Raw genomic sequence first — 16,452 nt, 5'->3', positions numbered from 1 at the left:
GTAGCTGCAGCTTCTCAGCCTGCCAGCTTGGACCCAATTTCCACCCCTCACTGTGATTAAAAGTATTTAATGTGGTCATTAGAGATCCCTATGGCACTTCGCTTCCTTCCCTCCCTCTCTTCTTCCTTCCTTCCTTTTCTTTCTTCCACTTTCTTTCTTTCTTCCTGTCATTTTTCCTTTCTTCTTCACTCATTCTGGAAACTTTTTTTTTTCTTTTTCCTTATTTTTAGAAGAAAGGCTGTAAACTCAAATTCCCTGGCAAGGTGCCCAGTGTGGGCATTACATCATGCTAACCGGCATTCATCCTGTGGTATCTGCCTGTCGCACTTTTCATTCATGAGAGCAATAGGAGAATTAATTGGTGGGTGCTGAAAGACTGGCAGGTACTTACCAGTGGGCAGGCACTGTCCCTGGCCCCCAGCCTTACCCTCTGAGTGGGTATGGGGGAAGTCTGGCTCTGTGGCAATTTCTTGAATAAACTATTTGCCATATTAAAATATATATATATATATATAAATATATATAACGCCCTTGTACAGTATACAACCCAGACACTTGTACTGTGGGTCTTGACTATAGTTTCCTCAAAACCCTTGCACCATTCCCAACCATTCCATTGTCAGAGGATGGCTGCCTTAGTCCATTTTCTGTAGTTATAACAATACCACAGACTGGGTGATTCGTAAACAATAGAAGTTGCTTTGGTTCACAGTTCTGGAGCCTGGGGAGTCCAAGAGCATGGCATCAGCATCACAGAGGTGAGGGCCTTTGTGCTATGCTCTCCCAAGGCAAAAAGCAAGTGAGCACAGAGACAGAGAGCAAGTTGGGCAGAATTCACTCTTTTTATCAGGAACTCCTAGATAACTAACCCACTCCTTAGATAACAGCATTAATCCATTTATGAGGCTGAGCCCTCATGACCTAATCAGCTCTTAAAGGGCCCCCTTCGTAATACCATCACAATGGGAACTAGAAGTCAACATGGATTTTGGTGGGGACGTTCAAATTATAGCCATAGCTTTGCTTCCATTTATGTGAACCTTTTCAACTTTCTGTTTGCTGCCGCAAATGTATTCACATTAGTGCCTTTCTTTTGCCTTTTCTCTTCAATTTCAGAGCATCAGGCCTTTTGTCCAAGGCCAACAACTGCTGCACTCTCATCCTGTCATCGAGCTCATCTGGATCTTGCTACACTAGCCGCCACCCCTTGCTCTGATTCCTTTCCGAGTGCGCTTTCTTCCCCGTTGTCCCGTAACGTCTCTTCCAGCCCACAAAATCCTTCTCTTGAACCCTAAAGTCCTCTGTACCACTTTTTCTCTCTGCTCTCTCAGCCAAGCTTCTAGAAAGAGAACGTCTTCCACTGTTTCCACTTCCTCGCACACTGCCTCCGGCCTCTGCCTGTGCCACTCCACGTGATGTTCCTCCACAGCGGCCTCTATGCCGCCCGGTTTGGTGGATAGCTCCTCAGTCCTTGTTTTACTGGACTCCTCCGTACAGCTGGTATTGAGATTCCTTCTTTCTTCAGGAAACTCTTGACTCTACTGATACTTCCCTGGGCAGAACCTGACCGTCCAACTGCCCTGCCAGGGCTGAGCAGCTCCGTTCAGAGTTCCTGGCTGGGCAGACGCTTGGAGTCTGGAGTCAAGGGAACCAGATCCACAGGCGATGTCTGGAGGTCATGCCGAGCCGGCAGTGCGTGGGAAGCAGCCATGGAGGCCCTGGCTGGAGGGCCTGAGGCCCGCCCTTTTTATATCTGTGAGAGCACTTTGCCCTTACAATATATTTACTGTTCAGTGAACTAGCATTTAACATTTTGCTTATTGCAATCAAAAGAAGGGTGTTCTAAAATAAACCTCACCCCTTTCCTGCATTGTACGTTTGTGGCTTTCACTGGTCCCGGACCACATACTTTCTCACTGTAACTCTCTCCTGCTCTTTAACAAGAACAACCATACCAATGCTACAATCACCTGATTTTGAGGCTCTGGCAGCATATGGTCTGAATCACTTATTTGTAGTACTTGCGCTAGAGCATAACTTGACATGTTGACCCAGGCAACGGGGCACAGGTTAAGGATGCCGCACGCCATTGCTAAGGGTCAGATCCTCTGGCTTCTGTGCTGGCAAAATTAGGATTTCCCTAGTTGAGACTTCCTGATTTATGATGGAATATATCTAATTGAACAATGGAAATTATTCTTATTATCTCTAAAATAATCTATTTTGGTGATAACATTATGCATTATAAATTATGACAAACTCCTGGGCATTTGAAGCTCCCCATTCTCCTTTTATCAACTATTATGCTCAGCCATGACCTATGGTGTATTGCTGACCCATTCTCCTCTTCCTCTTTCCCTTGTGCATGCGCATCACCGTTCAGCCTACCGCATGCAAATTCCTTCATTGCACATACATTCACACGCTCTCCTCACCTCTCCCTCAATCCTAGTCATGTACTTCCTTCAAGATTCAGCTCAAGTTGCACCTTCTCTATTGAGCCTTTCTCAGAGACTCTAGTTATGATCCTTTCACTCGGCTTGGAATTCCTCTAGCCCAGTGGTTATCAACTGGGAGTGATTTTGTCCCCTGGGGACATTTGCTAATAATATGTGGAGACATTTTTGGTTGTCACGGCTACCAACTAAATGCTACTGGCATTTAGTTGGTAGAGGCCAAGGATTCAGCTAAACATCCTACAGTGTACACAACAGCCCCCTACAACAAAGAATTACCTGGCCTGCAATGCCCACAGTGTTGTTGAGAAACTGCAGCCTAGCCTGACTTTGGCACCCTGTCATTGATTATTCGTTATGGTATACAATCTCAGGGCTGCGTAGGAGCCTTTAGAAATCATCCTCTCACTCCCCGAAAATCTTATGGGTTAGGAGACCGACCCAAGAGAAGCTGCTGAAAGTCACAGAGTGAATCTGTGTCAGGGCTCTGTCCCCTGACTCCTGGGCCTTTGACCATTTCTGTTTACTATGTGGTAGTTTCCTTTCTCTTGGTTAGGTTTAAAAGTTTTTATAAGCAAGGTTAGGATCTTTTTATCAAACTTGCAGTGATTCTTTCCTCCAACCTCTTCCCAAAATGCAAGACTAGGAACACAGTACTTATTTGTTGTTAGATCAAAATAGCCCTAGATTGTGTAAAATATCATTTTATTCCCCTGCAGACATATTTTGTAAAGAACTGTAAAGCTTTGCTCATGCAAATAACCTCTCAAAAGGATGGCTAATCTAAACAGAAAAAGAAATTCTACAGAGACCTTCTGCAGAGGTATGTTCAACATTAATTAGAGTAAATACCAGCCAACTGAGTATTGTGCGTTTAAATGACAGTGATGAAAATTACCAGCTTAGCAGTACAGAGGAAAACAGGAAAGGTTTCTACTGAGGGGAATAATTAACTGAATTCTTACAGAGAAACTGGAAAAAGAAAATAAGCCTGAAAGTACAGTACATTGTATAAGTTTGTAAATTTGATCCTATGATCTCTAATTTATAATCTATTCTCATGAACAAATTATTCTCATGGAGGAAAAATATGTAAACAATTGTTGAAACAGAGTTTAAAAGGGCTAGGGTAGGCATGCAATGACATAATAAGAGAACAGATTATTTTGGAAGAGCTGATGAACTGGAGTCTGTATTTCAGAGCAGTGTAAGAGGAGCCTGCAAATGCAGGCCCGAGTGATTGGCACCGGCGTGCCAGGGAGCAGATGTGTGACTCGGGTAGTGCCTTAATCCCTCAGAGCTGAACCTCCTCAGCTTTGAAGTGAGGATCATTAACAGTGCTTCCCAAAATATAAAACCATTGTGAGCAGCCTGTCGAGAGGTGGTTCACGCCTGTAATCCTAGCACTCTGGGAGGCTGAGGTGGGCAGATTGCTTAGGTCAGGAGTTCAAGACCAGCCTGAGCAAGAGCAAGACTCCATCTCTACTAAAAATAGAAATGAATTAATTGGCCAACTAAAAATATATAGAAAAAATTGGCCAGGCATGGTGGTGCATGTCTGTAGTCCCAGCTACTCGGGAGGCTGAGGCAGGAGGATCGCCTGAGCCCAGGAGTTTGAGGTTGCTGTGAGCTAGGCTGACGTTATGGCACTCTAGCCCGGGCAACAGAGTGAGATTCTGTCTCAAAAATAAAAAAACAACAAACCATTGTGAGCCTTCCATGAAAGAACACAGGAAAAGTGCTCACCATAGCATCGGGCTAAATCTAAGGGCTAAATAAATGAGTGTTATTGTTTTTTTTTTTTTTTTTTTTTTTTTTTTTGAGACAGAGTCTCGCTTTGTTGCCCAGGCTAGAGTGAGTGCCGTGGCGTCAGCCTAGCTCACAGCAACCTCAAACTCCTGGGCTCGAGTGATCCTTCTGCCTCAGCCTCCCGGGTAGCTGGGACTACAGGCATGCGCCACCATGCCCGGCTAATTTTTTTTTTATATATATATATCAGTTGGCCAATTAATTTCTTTCTATTTATAGTAGAGACGGGGTCTCGCTCTTGCTCAGGCTGGTTTTGAACTCCTGACCTTGAGCAATCCGCCCGCCTCGGCCTCCCAAGAGCTAGGATTACAGGCGTGAGCCACAGCGCCCGGCCTGAGTGTTATTGTTAAAACTTTCTACTTTTAATTTTATTTCTGAAAAAATAGGAAGATCACTTAATTTTGCAATGTCAATTTTATTTCCTCAGAAGACATATGATATCCCCTTCATAATACAGAAAAGAACTGCCATTATATTGAAATTTTCACATTTAAAACAAAACAGTGAGTTTTTAGGTATGTATATGGAGAGGCCTTTTAAATCATGTGAACAAATCTGTACAGCTAAGGACCTGGAAAATAATTTAACCTTGATTTTCTTTCTTTCCTCTCTCCTTCCCTCCTTCCGACCTCCCCTTTTTCTTCTTCCTTCCTTAATTTTCTCCTTCCTTCCTTCCTTCCTTCCTTCCTTCCTTCCTTCCTTCCTTCCTTCCTTCCTTCCTTCCTTCCTTCCTTCCTTCCTTCCTCCCTTCCTTCCTCCCTCCCTCCCTGCCTCCATTCTTCCTACCATTCCTTCCTTCCTTTACCAAAATGTGCAAATGTATGTATATGGAGTATGTGAAGGTTAGTAAGACATCTATAGAGTGTCAAAGAGGTGAGTAGTTATGGGAAGTCTAGGAAGGGAAATTTCCAAGCCTTGGGTTCCAACTCTGGCTCCCAGTGATATAAGACGTCAGGCAAGTCACTTAACTGTCTCTCATCTGTAAAATAGGGGCTTCAAAGATGATTAGTAAGGTTTCTTCCAGTTTTAATTACTGGATCACATTTTTATTTCTCGAGAGCCACAAGCAGACATCCAATTCAATTATATTGTTAAAAATGATCTTATCTTTATAATAGTGAGTTCAATCTGTGGGAAAAGATGAAACATTGTTTAATTTTGGAATGATATTTTACATTTTGAAGAAATACCTTTGTCCAAGCATTTTATTACATGCCCTGTCCTAAAACCAGAGCTAGCTTTGTAAGGGAGTAACCTGTGAAGTTACATAGTTTTCCATGTTTAGGAGGGTTCTACAATTGATTTAATGTTCTGCTGTTGCTGTCTTGAAATTCTTATGATTTCTGAACAAAAGACTCTCCATTCTCATTTTGCACTGTTCTTTCCTCTGCACCCATTCTCAGTTTTTACGTTGGTATAGAACCAGGAAGGGCTGCCTGCGAAGCCTGCCAGGATGTGCTCCAGCTGTGCAAAGGACTGCTGCCTCTGGGCTTCAAAGGGCAGGGGCTCCATCCTTTGGTCTTTTAGCCTCGGCCCTCTGTAGTGGCCTGAGCTTCTGTCACTGCAATTGCCACGTCAGTGCACACGTTTACAACAGTCTAGCAGACTGCGTGGAGGACTCAGTAAGAGAATAAACAGTCCTCTTTGAAAATGAGAGGCTATCAGTCTTCTCAAGGGTAAGACCCTGTGAAAACCCAAAGCCCCCACCCACCCTCCCCTCCTTGCTAGTTTTCTCGAGTATTTGCTCAAGTCTCGCCCAGGTTTCCCGCAAGCACGTGCTGGAGGGCACTGTATCCGGAGTCTCTAAAGGGCAGTAACGAGCAGCCACTCGGAGAAAGCCTCTGAATCCTACCAATGCTCGTGACGATTCAGCTCCGAAAGCCACTTCTGACCTTGCGCTTCGCGAGCGCCGCCGTGACCCGGCGCAGAGGGCGCAGCGAGCACACGAGGACCCCGAGGCATCGCCCCTCTCAGGGCGGCGCGGACGCCCTGCGCCTGCTCCCGGGCCTGCCCTAGCTCACCCCAGAGCCGAGGCGAGGTTGTGGGGAGGTCCCGAGGGACTGGGCACCTGGAGTGCTTGCAAGTGCGGCGTGGGCACAGGGCCTAGAAAGCCTGCACGCCGTTCCTGGAATCGTGCGGAGGCATTTCCCCAGTAGGAGCAGCTTACGTGGAAGCAGAGTGGGAAGACGTCAAAGTCATCTGCGTTCCCCCCTTAACTTTCCAACGCCCGGACCAGCAGCCGGCGGAAGGCAGGCGGGGCGGAGACGCTGCGGGCCGCACACCGCGCCCAGCGCCCGAGCGGCGACCCCGCCCGCGCCCGGGGCTCCCGCGCAGGCCGGAAGCCGGCGCCCCGACGGGCGGGGCGGGCCGTGGGCGAGTCCGCGCGGCCGAGCCTGCCGCCGGGTTTGGAAAGGAAGCGGGAGCGCCAGGGAGCGGCGGGTCAGGTGACGTGGGCGGGGCGCGAGGGGCGGGGCCGTGGGTGGGCGGGAGAGGCGGGGCCGAGCCGCGGTGGGCGGGGCCGTGGCGGGCGGGAGAGGCGGGGCCGAGCCGCGGTGGGCGGAGCGAGCCGCGCGGGCAGAGCCCGCCGCCCCGCCTGCCCGCGGGCTCCCGAGCTGCGCTGCCGGCCTGACCGCGGGACGCGGCGCCCTGGCGAGCGTGGCGGAGGTCGCGGCGATGGCTCCGCGGGGACTCCGGGCGTCCGCCGTCCTCGCCGCCGCTGTCTTCGTGGGAGGCGCCGTGAGTTCGCCGCTGGGGGCCCCGGGTGAGTGCCTGTCGGGCCGGCGCCCGGGCCGAGCCGGGGTCCCGAGCGCGGAAGGGAGCGGGTGCGGACGCGGCCCGCGGCGCCCGGGCCGAGCCGGGGTCCCGAGCGCCGAAGGGAACGGGTGCGGACGCGGCCCGCGGCGCCCGAGCTGTCCGCGACCTGGCACCGCCGCGGGGTCCCGGCGCCGGGCACCTGGCTGTCCCGGGGCGGCCCGGGCAGGGCGCGGCGACGGCGCGCGTCCCTCCCTTGCCGCCTGCCCGCTCCCGCCTTCCCTCCCCGCCTCCTCCGGGGACCGCCCCGCCCCGGGCTGTGCGGCGCGGGGCCAGGCCGCGCCTCCCGCCACCCGCTCAGGCCCGGCGCGTGGGACGTGGAGACACTGAGGACCCGGCGCGCCGGCGCCGCCCCGCCTTTTATTGATAGCTTAAGACCTTGAGGAGTTCCAGTTTCTTTCTAAGTTTTCATTTATTTTAGCGGTTGATGGGTTCTTGCAGCAGGTCCAGGAGTCCAGGTTTCTTTTCGTGTATCCTGGATAAATCAGGCTTGGAGAAAGGGAAGGCGCGTTTGTAAACTTACACTTTTCTCTTTCTGTCGATTCCTGTCATCACAAAAGGAACTTTCTGTGGTCAGGGCAGGAAGCCACTAGCAGAGATGCCAAAGTGTAGTCCCCAACGAAGAACTTAGAACCGGGAGTTTTTAATTGAAATTTCTTGAGAGGAGGTATAACGCGAAGCCCTGTCTCACACTCTTGTTATTATAATTACAGACCCCAGGGGTTCCTCACCTCTGTTCCCCTCTTAATTGCCACTGCACTGCTGCAGGTAAACAAACAAACAAACAAACAAAAACTTACACCTTCTTGGCCGTTTGGGGTAGGCAGGGCTTGGAAGACTTAAGGGGTAGAGCCCCCTCAGGTCCAAATAATAAGCACCTGGAAGCTTTCCAACGTGATGCCCCCTCCATAAAAATGCATGCTCTGTTCTTCCTCCTGAGGACATTACAATCACTTACAGCTTTTAAACTGGCTCATTACTTTGGCTTTCACTTTTTCATGGAATCCAGAGCCTGTGAGGAAGGGAATGAGATGGCTAATATGTCCCCTGAAGAATCTATTAGCAGACCCAACATTTACTTCTGCCATCCACCCCGAGGAAATGGCAGCTGGTGACATGTTTTCTTGGTTGGGAAATTTTGGTTTTCATCCTGGGTTTCATTGCTGGGACATGTAGGTGCATAATCAGGTTCAAGTTGGACCCAAGGCGGTAGACAGTCCTTAGCAGGCTAGAGTCATTTGCCCTAGAATTTGGAAAGCAGCTTAATCTGGGAGTAAAATTGCCAAGAATCCAGCACACAGTGCATGTAAGCAGCCATCAGCAGGAGAAATCCATCCGTGGAATCAGTTCGTGTTTCTTTGGATCTCTGAGCAACACCAGGTTTAAGTACTGGAATGTGGTTGAAGAAAGCTCTCATCTATTGCACAGTACCCTTTTTGATGAAAGTTAATGTGTAAGAAGAATGAGATGTCTAAAAAGAAAAGGAGATAGAGGACAAATTTGCTAGCCTGTCTGGAGGCCTGTGTAAAGAGAAGATGCCCCATTAGCCAACATTTGATCCCCTTGGGATCAAAGACTATGTTAATGTTTGTAGGCTGAGCTTAGGGAAGTAGGAAGAAAGGGATGGGATGTAATGTTAAATGCCTGGTATGTGCCAGGCTTTGGGTTGAGTATGTCATGTGCATTTTTAAACTTATTTCTCATAACCATATGAAGTAGTTATTTCCAGTGAGGCACCTGAGTCTAGAGAGGTTAAATAACTGCCCAGCATCGCATGGGTATTGTATCGGTGGGCATTCAATCAGAGAAGCAGAACCACTAGAAGGGGTAGGGGGAGTGTATCTTTGTATATGTCAATGCAGCCTACTTGATTCCAAAGTTCATTCTCTTTCCATTGTACCCCCAGAGAGATAATAGAACATGAATCAACCTGAGCAATCTTGCCAAGATTCTAAAATAGGGAGTTTAGGACATCGTAAAGTTGTGAGCATGTAGTTATCAGAAGTTCTGAAGTACAGAAAAGAAGGGCAGGTAGCATCGCGGTGAATAGTGGCAATGTCTCTTTCACATCCTTCCTAGTAGAAGAATCTCATTAAACTTCTGTTTCTGAGTGGCAGCATTCGAAACTGTATACCACAAGCACCTGAAAGGATGATTTACCACATCTTGGCTTATTTATGCCCTTAAATTCTCTGGTTACTCAACCTCAGGGTTTATTAGTTTCTGTACCAGGCAGTGGGCGCAGCCCTGGAGTAAGGAGTAGGTGGAAAAGGCCCAGGGCTGGCGAGATGAGAAGTATACTCCCCTTGGGCTCTGCGGGCTTCCGTCCAGCCCTCTGACTCCTCATTTCGGTGCTAAAGATAAGCTGTATTAAATACTGGGTTCTGCGCTTGGTCAGGTAGCTGCCAAGCTGTACATCACATAATACATAGTAAGTGTACAGAATGTTTTGAAAAAGCAACCCTTGGAGCTTGGGGTTCCATGTCCAGATATAATTAAAAGGGGAAATGAAAAATTTGAGAAGTGACTTATTCCCTCTCTCTACCCTCCAAAACAGAAATGAATCAAGCAAACTATTTGGGCGTTTGAATAGTTGAATTTGAATGTGAGAAATCAAAGCACTAGGTGATAACAAACAAAAAATTTCATTGTAACTTTTTTTTTTTTTTGAGACAGAGTCTCACTGTGTTGCCTGGGCTAGAGTGCCAGGGTGTGAGCCTAGCTCACAGCAACCTCAAACTCCTGGGCTCAAGTCATCCTCCTGCCTCAGCCTCATGAGTAGCTGGGACTACAGGCATGCGCCACCATGCCCCGCTAATTTTTTCTATATATTTTTAGTTGTCCGGCTAATTTCTTTCTATTTTTTTGTAGAGATGGGGTCCTGCTCTTGCTCAGGCTGGTCTTGAACTCCTGACTCAGCCTCTCAGAGTGCTAGGATTATAGACGTGAGCCTCCACACCTGGCCCATTGTTACTTTTTAAAGAATTTTTTGGCTCAGATGTTGAAGTAGAATTACATATTGGGACAATAGAGAAGTAATTTACAACTGACTGAAAGAATGAATTAAATTGTCTTTGGTTAAAACCAGTATGTTGAGTGGTTCCTAATAACGTAGGGCACTTAATTCAGTAATTGTAAACATTTGGTGTGCTGCCGAAAGCGGGTAGAATAATGAATCTGGTGTGGCTTCCACAGACTAAATTTGGAATTTGGAGTTAGTACACTGTAGATACTTCATTGTTTTTGGAAGAAGGAATTCGATGTTTATTTTTACCTGTTTTCTGCCAAGCAGTTGTCTAAGTAGTCAGATCATTTTATTCTTAAAACACCATGTCAGCTATATAGGTAATTTTATTCCTGTATTTGTAGATGAAGAAATTGAGTCTCTGAGAAGTTACATTGAGAAAGTTACTCACATGTATAAGTTGAATTTTGATGTTGAGTCAGATCTGTTTGATTCTGAAGCCATTCATATTATTACTAAACCATTTCACTTTTCTTTTGAGGAAGAAAATTCTTTTTATTCTAAGATATTTGTAAAAATATTACTAAGTAACAGGATAATGGCATTCTATAGTGGAAACAGCACTGATCTTTAAGTCAGAGCCCTGGACTTGGAGTCAGAAGTCAAGAAGAGATTCTGGCACTTGGAGATCATGGTTCTTTCATGGTTCTCACCTATAAAATGGGCGTTATGCCAGCTCCTGTCTTTGTCTACCTCACTGGCAGCTAGAGAGGTTCAAATGAGCTGTTATCTATGAAAGGTCTTGGTAAATGGCAAAGCGGCATGTATCTTTTATCCTGTGTATCTTTTTTTTAAAATTATATTTCTTCCCAAGGTGCTGATTAGGCTTGATTTATAGTATAATGTCAGTTAAACTATCTAATAAATGTAGACCACATATAATATTTTCATTCAGGAGGTGGTGATGGCTTTGCAGTGATAGATTCATTGTAATTTTAATAAAAGCCCAGAGTGACATCTCAGATTAATGAGTTTGCTGCCATTCACTGGGAGTTAAGTGCCAAACCTTCTTTTTCCATTTTCTCTCAAAGTACCATGCTCTAGGTATTTTTGGAAAATCCTCCTAAAAAAGATTTAAAGTTTTTACGGGGAAGGGGAGAGAATCACCTCTGATCCCATTACTGTGAGGCACGCTCCGCTATCAGCATATTTCACTTTGGTATCTTCTCTCTGTGCGGTCTCACTTGGATAGGGTTATCATGCAGTACAACTTTGTATCCTGCCTTTTCACCCTTTGCAACACATAAAAGTTTCTCCATTTCCACACACACTTAAAAAATGGCTATGTAATGTTCCATTAAATGGATTCACTGTATTTTACCTGACTGTTCCCCCTTTTAGGAAATTTCATTTGGTAATTATTTTTAAGTGACTTTTCATTGTTTCAGTGTACATCTTTGTGCATAAATCTTTTTCTAAATATCAGATGAATTACACAAAAAATGGGTTTTTGAAAAGGCAATTTGGGGGGTACAAAGGTGTTCACATTTCTGAGGCCATTGATGACACAGTGGTGATTCTGAAGGTTGTCCTAGTTTACATTCTCACAGCAGTTGTTGGAAGGACTTGCTTTTCATACTCTTGGCATTTTCTCTGAAAAACTTATTTGTTATGCAAAAGTTAGTACTTTAATTGTTTTAATTTGTCCATCTTTGATTACTAGCACATTGACTTTTTTCCTAGTATTTGAGCCATTTGCACGTCTATAATTCTTTTTTTTTTTTTTTGAGACAGAGTCTCGCTTTGTTGCCCGGGCTAGAGTGAGTGCCGTGGCGTCAGCCTAGCTCACAGCAACCTCAAACTCCTGGGCTCGAGTGATCCTTCTGCCTCAGCCTCCCGGGTAGCTGGGACTACAGGCATGCGCCACCATGCCCGGCTAATTTTATATATATATATCAGTTGGCCAATTAATTTGTTTCTATTTATAGTAGAGACGGGGTCTCGCTCAGGCTGGTTTTGAACTCCTGACCTTGAGCAATCCGCCCGCCTCGGCCTCCCAAGAGCTAGGATTACAGGCGTGAGCCACAGCGCCCGGCCGTCTATAATTCTTTATGGACAATTCTTAAATGTGAAAAGCTCTGAAAACAAAAGTTTTTTTTATAGGCGTTTGGCATACTCTATAGGTGATAAAACTTAACCTGAACCAATGTGAGGTTCTGTAGTACACATTTCTCTCACTTAGTTTGAAGGTTCATATGTTTTGCTGCAATAATATTAATGAATTCGATTTTTTTTAAAGATGGAGTCTCCTTTTTTTTTTTTTTTTTCTTGAGACAGAGTTTCACTTTGTTGCCCAGGCTAGAGTGAGTGCCATGGCATCAGCCTAGCTCACAGCAACCGCAACTCCTGGGCTCAAGCAATCCTCCTGCCTCAGCTTCCCTAGTAGCTGGGACTATAGGCATGCACCACCATGCCCGGCTAATTTTTTCTGTATATATTAGTTGGCCAATTAATTTCTTTCTATTTATAGTAGAGACGGGGTCTTGCTCTTGCTCAGGTTGGTTTCGAACTCCTGACCTTGAGCAATAGCAATCCGCCCGCCTTGGCCTTCCAGAGTGCTAGGAGTACAGGCATGGGAGTCACCTTCTGTCACCCCGGCTAGAGTGCAGTGGTGTCATCATAGCTCACAGCAACTTCAAACTCCTGGGCTCAAGCGATTCTCCTCCCTCAGCCTCCCAGAGTGTGAGGATTATAGGCATGAGCCACTGTGCCCGGCCTTGAATTTGATTGTTGAGTGTTACAAAATGTGTGTTAAATGCATTGCATTACCTTCCTGGAATCATAAAGTTTGAATTTCGAAGCATATCTGACCTCCAGGTTTTTAGATAAGGAATTATGGCCTGCATTTCCTCTTCTGTGACTCATCTGTGTGTTGGGAGCCAAATGTAAAACTGCTGAAAATAGCAAAATATCCTATGGAGAAAATAGGTCCTTAAATGAGTGGCACTTCAGAAAAAGAAGCACTACTTTGATATTCTAGTGTGGAATCTAATAAAATAAAGATACCTGGAAAAAACTGAGGTTTCTTTTATTCCAGGTGGCCATGTGGATGGGTGCCCGTGATAGTGGAAACTTGATGGGTAGATGGAAAGTTTGGACTGAATTTCTCTTCTCTTCTGCTTTCCTCTGCCAGTTATTGACACAGTTCTCTTTGTAAGAGAAACTGAATCCACCCAAGGGACTTTCTGGAGGGGTAGAGGGCCAGTTATCTTACCTTGAGGATCCTTTTGCCAAGCTTGTTGAACTCAGGGGACCTGGTTTTCCATTCCCATTTGCAATACCCCAAGGGCCCTGACTTCTTGTGTTTGCTCATTGGCACTGTCCCAGCATCCGAAACAGGGAGAATTCCCTAGCCTGGGGTCTCCCGTTCCCTGTGCCAGCCACCAGCCCTATCCTGTCCCCCTCTCTGATTTTGTTTGTACATTCCTGTGTATAACGGCATTCCAATCACTAATAAAAAATAAAAGTATTGTAGAGAAAAAAAAACCCCTTTAAACCACTTTCTTTATCTGTATTATGGAGAAGATATGGCTGAGCTGCCTCATGGGGTGGCCGTGACAATCACATAAGATAAAACAAGTGAGTGCTTGGCATAGTGTTTGGCATGTAATTACTAAAAGAGTATATTATTATTATTTGCCTTGACCAGATACTAACCTATGATAACTAAAGGATGAGACAACGTTCCTAACCACTCCAGAATTTTCCTTTCTGGTCCTCTGCGGTTACCTGAGAGGTCCCCTATCACCTCTGGCTCCCAAGTCCTGGGTGCTGGTGCTGGATGTGTAAAGGGGATAGGGTCTGGGGGTGGTCTTGGATGGTGCCCCAGGCAGGGGACTCCCTTGGCAGAGAGTTCTGGGAGTCAGGGGGCACTGCTGCCAAAATTAGGCAAGGAAGGAGAGAAAGAAGGAAGGAAACCATAACCTTTACATGGGTAGAATGTGACACTTTCTTTTGGAAGAACTTTGGGAAATTCACCAATTGGTTTATTTCTAGCCAGCCGATCTGTACGTGTAGTCACAAAATTGTGACAGTTTCCCATTGGAATATATTTTTGATTATCCAGAGTCTGGCTGGCCGTTGTCCATCTTCTCATTGGTCACTGGTGTTTTGATGAAGAAGATCTTGTGATGAGGAAGCCGACTCCTGTAGTGTCAGGGCTGGAAGGGACCTTGCTGATCTCTTCAAATCTGCGTGTTTAGCATATGAGGACACTGACTTGCACAGCCGGACTTGAGCGGGCTCTCCACTCAGTCTGGAAGGCGCCCGTGTTACAGCTGCTTCTAGACTCCTGAGCAGATCTGCTGTGCTACTCCTGCAGGCTTCCTTGCTCTGCATTCCCCCTTGGTGCTCATGCTCAAGGGGCTGCTTTCTTAGCTCTTTGGGATCTGGGATGAGGAGGACTCGGGGAGAATAACGGTGGCCAACTGACTCATGGGAGCAACTGTGATGTTCTTGGTCATACAATTTTAGATTCAGAAGGGACTTTGACGGTCATCTTTTAACTAGCCACCTCATCTCTTTGCAGACGGGGAAACTAGCCCAGAAAGGTTCAGTGGCCTCGGGAGTCAGGAGCAGCCGGAGCCCACAGCAGGGAAGCACCGTTAGGTTTGGGGAGGCAGGGCTAAGTGTGAGTCTTGTTCACCTTGTAGACTCAGGTCCAAGCGTAGGGCCCTGAATAGAGTAGGCATTTAAATGTTCGAATGAAGGAAGCCAGAGCTAGAATACAGGTGTTAGGACCCTTGGCCTGAGGTTTTTTTCTTTATAATAAAGTGAAGAGTTACTCTTTCCAGTATTCACCCACAAATCTTAGCTGTAAGTCTCGCCTGTTTCTCTTTCCCTGAATCGGTGGGGGGCTCTTTTGTCTGCCAGCTGCTGTGGGCCATATTGCTCCAAAGGCAGAAAAATCTGATTGTGGAGAAAAAAAGAATGATAATAACTAACAAGTGAGCAAGTACTTCTGTATTAGGCGAATGCGGTGTGAAATTGATAGGAAGTGTTACTGAAAATTTTCAGCGTGAAGGTTTTCAAAACCCAAATCCATTCATGAAGTTCTTTTCAAAGACAAACTAAATTCAGTTGTGTTTCTACAAGCAGTGCTTCAAATGCATCTATTAATTGTACATATATCATATGCCTAATTTTATAATACATAATTCAGAACCAATTACTTCATGGGTTAATTCTTTATTTATTCATTCAGCAAATACCAGCAAAGTGCCTTATTGTGTGCACTGGGAATAAAGTCATGTGAGCAAAACAGACTGAGTCCCTTCCTTTAGCAGCTAGCAGGTTATCAGGGAAGACAATTAAACAAGCAAAATGATAAAGTGTCATTAGTATGAATACTTTGATAAGGAAAGTGTGGCATAGGACCAGAGTACCTAACCTGGGGCTGGGTGGGACATGGGTGGTGAAGTGAGACTCCTATACATGTTGGACAAGCTTTCTAGAGAAAATGAAGTTTAAATCTACACTCGCAACTTTGTAGTAGTTAGCCAGGTGAAAAGAACTGGCCATGGAAAGAGGAGGTAAGAGCAAGCAAAGCTACAGCAGTGTTCCCAAACTTAGCGTGCAGGAGCCCACGCAGAGGGCTGGTTCAAACGCAGATCGCCGCGCCCAGGCCCAGAGTGGCTGAGTCAGTGGGTCTGGGATGGGGCTGGAGAATGGCTTTTCTGTCACATTTCCAGGTGACTCTGGCTAAGCATCAAATGTAAGCAGGAGAGTGGGAGAGATGAGAGGAGGAAACAATAGGTGAGTTATATCCCTCTTTACCTGGAAGTCCCTCCTCTCTTCTTGGGACTGCCCATCTTTCAAGCTGAGATCAAAGATAACATTTCCAGGAAACCTTTCCTACATTTTCCCGATGACTCTGTCGCCTCCTGTGAATATACATGTTCATGAGCCTGTGGATACATCTTGCATGCTTCCCATGTTATTTAACCCTCAGTTGTATGAGGTTGTTTCTACTGTGTTTGTTTTGACTAACTAGAGCTCCTTGAGGAAGCTGAGCCGGAGATGTGCTCAATACTTGATTGCTTGATCAAATGTAATTTTGGCAGCTACACTGAGGAGCAAGTTGTGCTTTCTGTTTTGTAGAAAGCTGAGACTTATAAGGGATAACCAAGGTGAAGAGAAGAGAAACTTCTTGCTTAAGTCACAGAAGAGGGGAAGCCAAAGCCTCATGCTGTTCATTTTTCTCAAATGCTCTTTGCATTGTATGGAATTGCATGTGTTCTGTGCATGTGCCACTGGTAGAAGGAAAGCTTTATATTTGTTTTTGAAATTTTTCACTGTAGGTCCATCTACTTAAAGAGAAAACAAAGTCATCTTATAAATTGAATGTAGGTT

At 46.0% G+C, this 16,452-nt stretch overlaps 1 protein-coding gene across 1 annotated transcript in view; it reads left to right on the top strand.

Moving 5' to 3' along the window:
• Nucleotides 1-6,830: 6,830 nt before the first annotated feature.
• Nucleotides 6,831-16,452, top strand: part of RELL1 (RELT like 1) — a 52,679-nt gene continuing 43,057 nt past the window's right edge. The window contains exon 1 of the mRNA XM_020286317.2: nucleotides 6,831-7,026. Coding sequence (XP_020141906.2) covers nucleotides 6,939-7,026 — 88 coding nt within the window. The 5' untranslated portion in view covers nucleotides 6,831-6,938. The remainder of the gene's footprint in view (nucleotides 7,027-16,452) is intronic.

This window comes from Microcebus murinus, chromosome 3, assembly GCF_040939455.1.
Source record: "Microcebus murinus isolate Inina chromosome 3, M.murinus_Inina_mat1.0, whole genome shotgun sequence".
NCBI lineage: Eukaryota > Metazoa > Chordata > Mammalia > Primates > Cheirogaleidae > Microcebus > Microcebus murinus.
The sequence above is the reverse complement of the archived record's forward strand: the minus strand, read 5'-3'. Positions and strand labels throughout refer to the sequence as shown.